Here is a 12318-nt window from a genome sequence, read left to right as displayed (position 1 = left end):
GGACACGGCAACCGACATTGTGACCGCCACCGACTACTATTGTCTGGTCGACACATCTGAATTGGAAACATTTGTGCGCCGGACAGAGTCACATCAGCAGCTTATAAACTATACAGAGCAGTGGACTTCTATTTCAACTTGTGAGAGACCTCTTTTTTCTTCTTTAAATCCAAAACACTCAAGAATGGAATCGCATGCAAGTGAGGCCCCAGATCCACAGGCTGAAGACTTAAGGCTGGTTGTTGCCATGCCGATGCATCACTTGCACGAGCTGATACAAAAACGTACAATCCCGACATACCTTATTATTTTTAAAAAAGAAGAAAAAAAACATGCATGCGTTACACATAGTTGAACACATTTTGACGAAATGTCATGCACATCTCATACACACACACACACTCAGTGGCCATAGCATTAGGTACACCATTGTGCCTTAGCAAGCAGGCAAAGATTAACTGGTTTTAGTTACATTATGTGCAGAACCTGAGCGGCAAGCAGTCCAGGGGGTAGCCCAACTCTCGCCCCAAAGTCAGCTGGGAGATGCTCCGGTTTACCCCCTATTTTTGTTTTGCTATAGAAATTGGAAAAATGGATGGATACCGAATACCGTACAACCAAACCAAAAAAAATCGCATTCAAAGTCACGGTCAGTCGACGACAGAAAATTGATCAGGGAGGCGGAAAAGGAAGTCGAAGCCAAAAGCAACACTAAAGGATCTGCAGGAATTGCTGGCAAGTACTGGCATGGTCCTACATGTGGTCCTCTGTATTATTCAAGTCCAGACTATGGGGTAGGTCGGCAAAAAAGGAGCCTTTTCTTGCAGATAAAGTCAATCTATTCGTCTGTCTAGGAGAGTGAGTGAGACTGAGTGAGTGCTATTGAAAACGAATGGATGTTTGATGTCACTACGAGCACTCTAATAGTTCGATATATACCTCAAAATGGAGCATTCTTGCAATAATCTTTTTAGCTAGCTGTTGGAGCAGGTGTACCTAACATTACGTTACACGGTCAGTAAGGCTTTCGGGTTTCACGCGACTTTTTTGAGCCATGCGACACATCTCCACTTGCATTGTAGTTCTTGTTTGTTCCCCTCCCCCCGGGGTCAAAGCGTCATTTGCACATCAGGACGTGGAGGCGCATAAAAGCATTGGGGGGGGGGCTCACAAAAGCGTCTTTGTGCACCGACACATGCGGCTTGTGGCCAAGGCGTCGCATTACAATCATAATCAAAGCGCGCGACACATGTAGTGTACACTGAGGAGGGGGATCCAAATGCAAACCTGGCAACCTCGCGATTGGCTTGCGGGGACATTGGTTACTGGGGGCTTTGCAAACCAGGAGACGTCACAGCCTCATCCAGGTCGGGAACGTTCGAACTGCGCAGCATGCTTATGCTTCACTTCATTCGGCTGTTCCGTGTTCTCGATTCCCAACCGCCAGTTTCGCTTAATTGGTCCCAAAATGAACATTTCTTTGATACAAGTAAAGTTTTCCATTTCTTCAAACAAACTGCTGCGGTTTCCGTGGCGATAGTGTGACGGCGACGCTGTCTGCCGTGATGTCACACTGCTTCCGAAAGTGGTTTCCAAACCGAGGACCAGGGAATCCCCAGGGGTCCGCAAAATAATTTGCAATACATTATTATGTGGCATCATTTCCATACCAACACACACTATGGGGACCCGCAAGCCGATTAAACAAACATGATAAAGCAATTACACTTCCATAACTTAGCTTTGGGCCAATTCAAAGTTCTAAAATGATTGTGATGTAACTGCATGAATAAAGTCCTTTTTTATTTGTATTTTTTCTTAAGTCCTTGTGAAAATGTCTCCTAGGGCTTCCTAGAACTAAAAAAAAAAAAAAAAAAAAGTATGAGAACCCTCGCTAACAAGTGAGCTGAGCGTGAACCCGTAGCGTCCAGCTCGGTGACGCAGCAGAAGTCAACTCTTAAAGGTTGACGTCTTCTTGTATTGGGAAATTTGAATTTGGTTTGGGGGTTGAGTGAGCCCCAAAAGGGTACAATCAATTACATTAGAGAGAGAACTCATTCTTGACTTCAGCTCAGTTAGACAAATTATCAAAAGGCTCAAGGCCGGTGGTCGCCCGCGCACATGAGATAAGACGCCGCTTGCTGTATAAACCGCGTGCCGGGTAAAGTGGTTGATTCCTCAGTCCCACGGCTATCGTGTCCTGTGTGTTCAGAAGTGGTTTGGGTTTCCGGTTGCTCTTTGGAGACTAGACCCCCGAGAGCAGCTTGCTCAGCAGGACCTCGCGCTCCCCCAGCAGGGTGTTCCTTTTCAGGCTGGTACCTTTGTTGACCACCTTGAGCTTGAGCGACAGGTTCTTGACCTGGAGCGGGCCGACGGCATCGAAGAAGAAGTCCTCGTTGAAGACGGGGTTGCGACTGTTCTTGATGATGTTGCTGCGTTGCTTTTGCATCTTGCCGGGGTTCAGGTAGACCGACACGCAGCAGTTGATGCTCTTGATGTCAAAGTGTTTGTCGTAGAGACTCTCGGCCACCAGGACGCGAACGCGCAGGCGGGAGGTGCCGGCGTCGTAGTGGGCGCTGATGCGGACGCTGCCGCCCTTGTGCAAGTTGACCGTGTGCTCCCGCTGAGAGGCGTGCTCCGGAGCCGGCGCGCCTCCGCAGTGGAAGGACGGGATGCGCAACCGGCGCTGGACGCCGGGGCTGGGCTCGGCCGAGCTGCACTCGTCGGTGGACAGGGAGCTGTGGCGGGCGAAGGAGCGCTTGGCCTTCACCACCCTGGCCTGCGTCTCGTGCGTGAAGATCTTGAGCAGCGAGGCGGAACGAGACAGCAGCGGCGAGCTGAAGGGCGACGACTCGGCCGAGGAGCAGGTGTCGCTCTCGCCGCCGCTGAAGTAGCGGTACGGGTTCACGTGGGAGGCGTTGAAGTCGGCCGGGTTCAGGTGGTTGCCGCCTCCGCCTCCGTCGCCCTTGCCCGGGGTCTTCCTCTGGCTGTTGGGGGAGGTCACGGGACTGCCGATGTCGCAGTGGAAGAGCGACTCCTTGCGGCGAGTGTGAGGGCTCTCCTTCAATGTGGTGAAGCCGTAAGATGTTTGAGTCTTGGGGACGTAGGGGAGAGACATGGCGGTCTGCGACTGGGGGTCTGCGTTGGTGTCCCCGGCCACGACGTCGTCGGCGCTCTCGATCTGAATAATGTGGCGGTTGGCTGCCTTCAGCAGGTTCTTGGTGTCTCCCGCCAGCTTGGCCCCCAGGCGGGGGCTTTTGGCGACGCTGATCTTCCTCCCGCCGCCGATGGTTTGCTCCGACGACGAAGGCTGCAAGTCCTCCTTGGGCTTCGCCGCCTCGGCTTCGGGAGGGCAGCTGACCAGCTTGGGCGGGATGAAGAAGTCCGGGATCTTGTCGGGCGTCAGCACGTTGGAGTAGGGCGGCGCCGTGCCTTTCTTGTCGCCGTTCTCCCCGTGCCGCAGCACGCCCGTCTCCACCGAGCCGCGGATCTTATCCAGAACCCACATGGTGCCCACCCGCCCCCGGGACGGCGGGACGGCGGGCCGTGTGGGCGGGACGTGACGGTGCAGTCGGGTGGAGCTGCAGCTAACAACACACAAGGGGTGCCAGGGGGGCGTAAATCATGAGTCCACTGGGAGCAGACACACAAATAACACACATAATAAGACAGCGAAACTTTTGTGTGTGCAGTTTTTTAGAGCCCCATTGTGTCAAGTTAGCAAAATATAATATGTTGAATATAATTTGTAATTGTGTACTTAAGTACATTTCTGAGTCTGAAGTGTTTTGCTTTTAATTAAGTAAAAAGGTTGAGTCAGTACTTGTACCAGCCCTATTATTTATTTATTTTTGTAATATATTATTACATAACTATCTGTGCTTAAATACATTTCAGTCTGTACGTTTATACTTGACCTTACATAAAGGAGTGGAATCACTACATTGACATTCTTTTTGACACAAAGAATCTCTACTTCTACTTAAGTACACCGCATGAGTAGACTAATGATCTCATTTCAATGAATAGGTCTGACAATGATTATGTATTAATTACATATAGTCATCTCGCTATGTCATCAACATAGTGACAGGCGCAACAATGAAATGCTCTTCCACGAGAGGACAGAAGGTACGATTAATCAGAAACAGAAATGCCCCCTCTAGTGGCGTAAATGTACACATGCAGGAAGCTTACTTCAATGGAGGCCCCCACCCTGTGCACTCATCTTTGCTGTTTGCAGCTTTAATTATCATCATCGTCATCACTGATGCTGTATTCAATTCAACACTTTACTGCAAGCAGGGAGTTTACACATTCGGTTATTATGCACGCTCAAATCAAGTCAAACGACACAACGTGGGAGTAAATATCAAAATGATATTGCACTATCCAACGAGAGCAAATAAAAGTGTAATCACGCAGCCATTCATTTGTTATTCTAGTTAAACAACTGAACTGCATCATACTCCATGCTAATAATCATTTGAAAATGTGTTTCGTGGAAATACATTTACAATTTAAAATAGTTCCAAGTTCATTAAAACAAACAACAAAACGCATTCAAAACATTTACATTTCAAAATCAATTAATTAAATCCCTAAATAATTGTTTTTTTTAATTATGCGCTGTTTCTAATATTTTGTGTACTTAATTCACCTACATAATTATAATTATGCTAACCAACCCTATTTCAACCAATACAATGTTTTAAATTGTGATTTAAAAATTAACATAAAATCTAAATTTAATTCCAACTTACATATGTATGTAGTTAACTACATATAATCCACCATATTTATATTATAGAATTTTTTTTTTTAAACTCCACTATTAACAACTACAACCAACAAAATTATCCTTTCGTTATATTAAATAATTAGAATTTTAAAACAATATTTTTCTTAATATTTTGACTACTTAGCTTATTACTTTAATCAACACGTACCCCATGAATTACAATCAAAATGATTGAGTTTTTTATTTTGATTTTTTGGCGTTAAATTAACAAGTAAAAAAATATATATATACCATTACCTTCGCAAAGGCAACATTTGGGATGCATCTCTTGCACTTGGTTGTCATTAGATAATGCAGGTGTACCTAATGTGGTGATCTATGATTTCGCAGCAGAAGGCTCGAATGAGGAAAAGACAGTCGGTGTGTTTGTTCCATTCAAGTTCGCGCAAATTCAATAACATCCGAGACTCTTGAGTGGGAGATTTTTGCGCACTCAAAACATCTCCAGAGTTTCAGGCACCAGTGAATGTTAAGTCATGATTCAAAGTTGTTTTCCAACAGTGCGCGTTGACTAAGTAAAACGATGTATCCTAAAAAAAAAATATATATATATACTTTTTATACTCACGGTGTTAGGGGGAAAAAAATACAAACAAATAAAAATAAGAAGAGAGGCTTTTCGTTCCGGTGTCGTTTGCGCGGCCACGGGTGTTTCCTCGCCGTGTGCGGGTGCGCGCTTCTCGCGGTGCTGTGGGGAGCGTCCGTGTGCGCGCTTTTTTATGTGCAACGCCACAGTCGGAGTGACCAATCAGCTTGAGCCATGTGTGCGCGTACGCACACGCATAATCAAACAAATATTTGTGATTTCCATCATTTATATGGCACCTTTCAAGGGACTCGTGCACGGACGCTTCATAATATTCACGATGGAAATATATGAGGGGCCGTCAAGGACGTAATTACTACTGCAACCTTTCAGTATATTATAAACGACAGCATTTCCGTATAACGTGTGTGTGTGAACCCCTTATGGATTATTGTATGACAGCGTTTGGTATGATGTGCGAGAGCATTTCAGTAGTTTTGAGAGTGTTTCAGTAGTATGTACAAAATCTTGCAGTAGTGTGTGTGTGTAGTGCTTTGCAGTAGCGTGTGAGAGCATCTTAGGAGTGTAAGTGTTTCAGTAGGGAATGCTAATGTTTGAGTAGTGTATGAAAATAGTTCAGTAGTTTATGTGAGTGTTTCAGTCGTGATGTAAGAGCATGTCAGTAGTGTCTGAGTGTTAGCGTGCACAAGCATTTCAGTAGTGTGCGGAGGAGTGTTCCAGTAATATATGTACGAGCGTTTCAGTCATGTTTGCGACATCGTTTCAGTAGTGTGGTAGAAGACATCAGTATGTTGAGAGCATTTTATTCTGTGTGAGAGTACTTCAGTAGTGTGTAACTGTGTTTCAGTGGTGTGTGTGAGAACATTTCAGTAGCGTGTGAGAGCGTTTCAGTAATGCGAGAGCATATTTGGTGTGTGAGCAAGATCATCCCGAGAGAGTGTGAGGGCGTTTCAGGAGTGGCGCCTGAGAGTGTGTCTGCGGTGTTTATGAGAGTGTTTTAGGAGTGTGAGAGCTTATCAGTATAGAATGACAGCATTTCAGTATGTATGAGAGCATTTTAGTAGTAGTGTGTGAGAGCGTTTCGCTAGTGTGTGTGGGAACATTTCAGTAATTTATGTGAGAGCATTTCAGTTGGGAATGTGAGAGCATCAGTAATGGGTAGAGAGTGTTTCAGTAGTGTGTGTAGGACACATTTCACTAGTGATTGTGTTACAGTAGTGCGAGAGGAGTGAGTGTGAGAGCTCATCAGCCTATTATGAGAGGATTTTCAGTATATTATATGACAGCATTTCAGTACGTGTGAGAGGATTGCAGTCGTGTGTGAGAAAGTTTCAGAAGTGTGGGGGGGGGGGAAACGGAAAGAACATGCATACCCCACACAGGACGGCCGGAGGCGGGATTCGAACCCGAGCGTCAGAACTGTGACGCAGAAATGTTTACCAGGTGTCCACCGTGCAAAACAGAGCATCTGCAGCGCTTGCATTGAATCTTATTAGAAGCGTCTTATGAGCGTTTCATCGGAATAAGCGCACATGCACTTGCGGTTTAATTCCAATTTGAGCAACTATTCCTTTTTTTTTTTTTTTTTTTCCCCCCCCTCTTCTCTTTGGCTTCTCTGATTCGGCGTGTCCATCCTCGGGTTTAAAGTGCTCAGTTTCCGTGGAGACTTCTCTATGGCAACACGTACATGTGCCGCGACTAAAATAAGAGGCGGCCTCCTGACGCCGGCAGGAAACGTTTTGTCCGGCGTCACCTGTGCAATTACAAGAGGCTATTTCATCAATTCTGCAGCAAGTGATGACACACGTGTGCAAAGGTCATGGGCCACCACTAACTAGCTCTGTTGTTGGGAGTCCCGGCAGTCAGCAGAAACGCAGAAAGCTACAGTGCACATATTTTAAACCGAGTTCGATTCAACTTTGCAGAGGAACAACAGATTTTTGCGAGGATGTGCATACAGGAATATATTGTCACCATTCCATGTCACTACTACTGGGAATCTTCCGGAAGCGGCAAGCGTACTTACACTCCGTACTTAAGTAGAAGTAAAGGTAACGATGTTAAAAAAAATGTGTTTAAAACTTCTGGTAAAAGTAGAAGCACTGATTTCAACTCCTGTTTGTACTGTAAATAAAAGCATAAAAGTATAGATTTTGAAATGTACTTAAGTACAAAAGTAAAAATGCATTTTTACTGTCAATTATACAACCCCAATTCCAATGAAGTTGGGATGTGTTAAACATCAATAAAAACAGAATACAATGATTTGCACATCATGTTCAACCTATATTTAATTGAATACACTACAAAGACGAGATATTTAATGTTCAAAACGATAAACTTGATTGATTTTAGCAAATAATCATTACCTTAGAATTTTATGGCTGCGACACGTTCCAAAAAAGCTGGGACAGGGTCACGTTTACCGCTGTGTTACATCACCTTTTCATTTAACAACATTCAATAAACGTTTGGGAACTGAGGACACTAATTGTTGAAGCTTTGTCGGTGGAATTCTTTCCCAGTCTTGCCTGATGTACAGCTTCAGCTGTTCAACAGTCCGGGGTCTTCGTTGTCGTATTTTACGGCCAATCTAGTACCCAAACTATTTTACTACGAAGCCCCGCTGTTGGAACACGTGCAGAATGTGGTTTGGCATTGTCTGGCTGAAATAAGCAGGGGCGTCCATGAAAAATATGTTGCTTGGATGGCAGCATATGTTTCTCCAAAACCTGTATGTACCTTTCAGCATTAATGGTGCCTTCACAGATGTGTAAGTTAGCCATGCCATTGGCACTAACACAGCCCCATACCATCACAGATGCTGGCTTTTCAACTTTGCGTCCATAACAGTCCGGATGGTTCTTTTCCTCTTTGGCCCGGAGGACACGACGTCCACAATTTCAAAAAACAATTTGAAATGTGGACTTGTCGGACCACAGAACACTTTTCCACTTTGCATCAGTCCATCTTAGATGAGCTCGGGCCCAGAGAAGCCGGCGGCGTTTCTGGGTGTTATTTATAAATGGCTTTTGCTTTGCGTAGTAGAGTTTCAAGTTGCACTTATGGATGTAGCACCGAACTGTATTTACTGACATTGGTTTTCTGAAGTGTTCCTGAGCCCATGTGGTGATATCCTTTACACATTGATGCCAGTTTTTGATGCAGTGCCAACTGAGGGAACGAAGGTCACGGGCATTCAATGTTGGTTTTCGGCCTTGCCGCTTACATGCAGTGATTTCTCTCCAGATTCTCTGAACCTTTTGATGATATTATGGACCGTAGAGGACGAAATCCCTAAATTCCTTGCAATTGTACGTTGAGGAACATTGTCCTTAAACTGTTTGACTATTTTCTCACGCACTTGTTCACAAAGACGGGAACCTCTCCCCATCTTTGCTTGTGAATGACTGCGCAATTCAGGGAAGCTCCTTTTCTACCCAGTCATGGCACCCACCTGTTCCCAATTAGCCTGTTCACCTGTGGGATGTTCCAAACAGGTTTTCATGAAGGTGTTTGAACGTCTTGCAGCCATAAAGTTCTAAGTTAATGATTGTTTGCTAAAAACAATCAAGTTGATCAGTTTGAACATGAAATATCTCGTCTTTGTAGTGTATTCAATTAGATATAGGTTGAAGATGATTTGCAAATCATTGCATTCTGTTTTTATTGATGTTTAACACAACGTCCCAACTTCATTGGAATTGGGCTTGTATAATACTAGAAGTGGCAAGAGTACACTCACACTGTGTACTTATAGTAAGCACAGATTGTAGTGTAAAATAAAGACTGGTAAAAGTACTGGTTCAATTCCTTAATGTAAATATAAAAGTACAGACTTAGAAATGTACTTAAAGACAGAAGTAAAAATGGATTTTTGTCTGTCAGATATATAAAATACCAGAGGTGGCAAAATGACTCACATTCTGTATTTAAGCAGTACCGATATATATATAAAATATATATATAATAACAATCATTCTGGTAAAAGTACTGATTCAACTCCTTAAGTATAAAGGTACAGACCGACATGCACTGAAGTACAAAAGTAGAAAGAAGTTTTTATTGTTAATTATATACAATATCAGCTGTGGGAAACTTCCTCACACCGTACTGAGTAGGGGTACAGATACTTGCCCACACCGGCGCAGACGTCGAAAATAGAGAGAGCCCTTTGTCTCACCTAACTCACAAATCTGAGCCTGTTCAGTTGAACACAAAGCTTAGAATTCTGTTGTATGAATGGTGACAGGTGGCTCAACAGGTTCATTGTACCTACTGCCATCTTTCATCAGTTACTTGAAATGAGCCACATGCTGCATCACCACGTGTAATGACAGACGTTATCTCGTCACACGTTGCGGCATGCTCCGGCACATTTCTATTCAAGTTTTCTTGGTGTTCTTATTTTTATATTTGTGTAAATTGAGTCACGAGGTCGGTCACGGTGCATTTCCTAAGTCAAGGTGCCACGCTGTATTTATCATCGCAGAGTGTGACTCGTACACGGGATTTCACAAAGAGAGCATCAATGAATCCAGACGTTCCGCAAGTGGAAGCTCCTGGTCGAGAGGAGCGAACCGGGTCATCCGGGTCGGAGCGCAGCAAAACAAAGAAGAATACAGGTTGGACGTGAATGTCAGGAACGGAGACGTCTCCACGGCAACGCGAGCACGAGCCAGGATCGACGCGGAAATGAACGAGAGCGAGGTAGCCCGGGCTATAAATGGATCCTGCGACGTATGACAATCATTGGATGAGAAGCCACTTTAGTACACTTCCTGTTGAATCTGGGGCCACGACCGCTTCCTTTCTACGTCACGTGCCACGTTTCTACCGAGTTGTACAGTCAACCTGTGCATACTCGCATATTTTGGGGAGCATATCTTCAGTTATTCACTGAAAAATTCCCCTACTGATTATTTTTGCGCTCAGGCCAAAGCCATGTCTAATATTAAAAAAAGTATTGCGTTGGCACCATCTTGTGGCCAAGCAACTGTTGAACTGAGGTGAGGAGCTGCATTCAGTCAGGCCATAGCCTTGTCTAATAAAAAAAAGGCTGTGTCGCCATCTTGTGGCATCTATAGGGAATTACAAACCTTTTCGGGTGGCTGTACTTGCGGATTTTGACTGTACACTTCAGTGCACTTCATCACTGCAAACCTTAAAAAAATAAATCACCAAATCAAGTGCAAACATTCCTCTATTCTTTTCTTTAAGTTTCTTTGAAAATTCCCCTGACATTTTTAATTCAGCCCCAAAAGCAAGTTTCACTTGGCAACATGAAATCTGGTAAGCATTTCTATCACAGCGGCATGGTGGAGACTGGTTAGCACATCTGCCTCACAATTCTGAGGACCTGGGTTAAAATCCCGGCGCCGCCTGTGTGGAGTTTGCATGTTATCCCTTCGCTTTTTTTTTTTTTTTTATTGCCAAAAACAATTATCTCAGTTTTGTTGTGGTTTAATTGAAGAAAATTTTGGCTCATCCAGATATTTATCGATTTTAGACAGTGACACAACAGCTCAATTGAACTGTAGTCATCCGAAGATACTGCCAGATATAACTTGTGTGTCATCTAGCATAGCTATGATAATCAAAATTAAAGTTCTGAAGAATTTGACCCAAGGGTAGCATATACAGGATGAACAGGAAGGTTCCAAGAACATGCGTGCTAGGTTGATTGAAGACTCTAAATTGCCCGTAGGTGTGAATGTGAGTGCTAATGGTTGTTTGTTTCTATGTCCCCTGCGATTGGCTGGCGATCGGTTAGGGTGTAGCCCGCCTCCCGCCCAAAGATAGCTGGGATAGGCTCCAGCACACCCGCGACCCTAGTGAGGATAAGCGGTAAACAAAATGGATGGATTGATGTCTATCGCAAGCAGACCCACAAAAAAAGTCTCTAGAAGCCAGGCCCAAAAACACACAATTTTGATTTGAAGCAGACATTTTAAAAACAAGCTTCCCAAAACAAACTTTTTCTTAAGATTTTGTCAGAATCCTACCAAATTTGAACCACATCCAGGAAACCCACCGCTTTTTCACTATTCGCGGCAGGCCCTGGTCAAAACAATGATCAATAATCCCAAAACACTTGATTAATTTCAGGGTCATTTCATAAAATGACCGTTCAAAACAAATGGCTGATAGATGTTTTAAGTCGCACACCAAGTGCATGTGTAAATGACCATACGGCAAAGACTTCCCCTAACTTCCACCAACAACCTAGGCTAAACATAGGTCCTCCCCAAAATACAGAGCTTGTCCCTCAGTCGAGATCACTTCAACATAGTTTAACATCAACATACTACATTCCTAGACAGTGCTTTGGCGCCATCTTGAGGCATATTCAGGGGACTTATTTCCCACCTGCAATAGGTGAAAATCTGGGATATGAGACCATATAAAGAAAAAATAATAATTTTTTTTTTTTAAAAAAAGGTTTTACCCCTTCTACTTTCTTTTAAGCTATTAAGACACACTTTTTAAACAGTGTATAAATATACAGTGTTGGTAAGTTTATTTTGGAAATGTACTCGGTTACCATTACAGGTTACCATGTTGAAAATATAATAGTAGCGTACTTATTTGAATTACTTTTACAAAGTAATAAAACTAATTCAATTTGATGACACTTTGATTACTTTTCTTAATTTCGAATAAATGCATTGACATGACGCTTGGCTATTTCCTCTAAAAAGTGGATTGGGGAAAAAAAGAGCAGCCTTTTCAAAATCTCAGACAAACTAAGGTGGCGCTTCAAGGTCATATTTGGAAAAGTATGTCACCTCTGAGACTACGGCTGCATGGAACGTGACCAAAGAAAGAGCGGCTGAAAAGCATCAGCTTTAGACATTGTGAAGCAGCGTGTGGCTCGTAGCCCTGGGTTATATTTGGTACAGTCATTCAGTTCAGCGAGCATCGAAAGCAGGGGCGGGTAAACTTCTGTGCTCAAGAACCACATTTGATT

General features: G+C 43.8%; 1 protein-coding gene across 2 annotated transcripts; it reads right to left on the bottom strand.

The window, feature by feature from the left end:
* Positions 1-1162: 1162 nt before the first annotated feature.
* Positions 1163-5655, bottom strand: LOC133481250 (C2 calcium-dependent domain-containing protein 4C). 2 transcript variants are annotated; one of them, XM_061780389.1, is made up of 2 exons: positions 5370-5655; positions 1163-3587 (listed from the first exon to the last, which is right to left on the bottom strand). In XM_061780389.1, the coding sequence occupies exon 2, from the start codon at positions 3506-3508 to the stop codon at positions 2246-2248; it is 1263 nt and encodes a 420-aa protein (XP_061636373.1). In that variant the 5' UTR covers positions 3509-3587; positions 5370-5655; the 3' UTR covers positions 1163-2245. The 2 variants fall into 2 exon arrangements, with proteins under 2 accessions (XP_061636373.1, XP_061636372.1); XM_061780388.1 differs by lacking the exon at positions 5370-5655 and adding an exon at positions 5039-5344.
* Positions 5656-12318: the final 6663 nt, after the last annotated feature.

Source organism: Phyllopteryx taeniolatus, chromosome 7, assembly GCF_024500385.1.
Source record: "Phyllopteryx taeniolatus isolate TA_2022b chromosome 7, UOR_Ptae_1.2, whole genome shotgun sequence".
NCBI lineage: Eukaryota > Metazoa > Chordata > Actinopteri > Syngnathiformes > Syngnathidae > Phyllopteryx > Phyllopteryx taeniolatus.
This window is presented reverse-complemented; position numbering and strand designations above follow the sequence as displayed.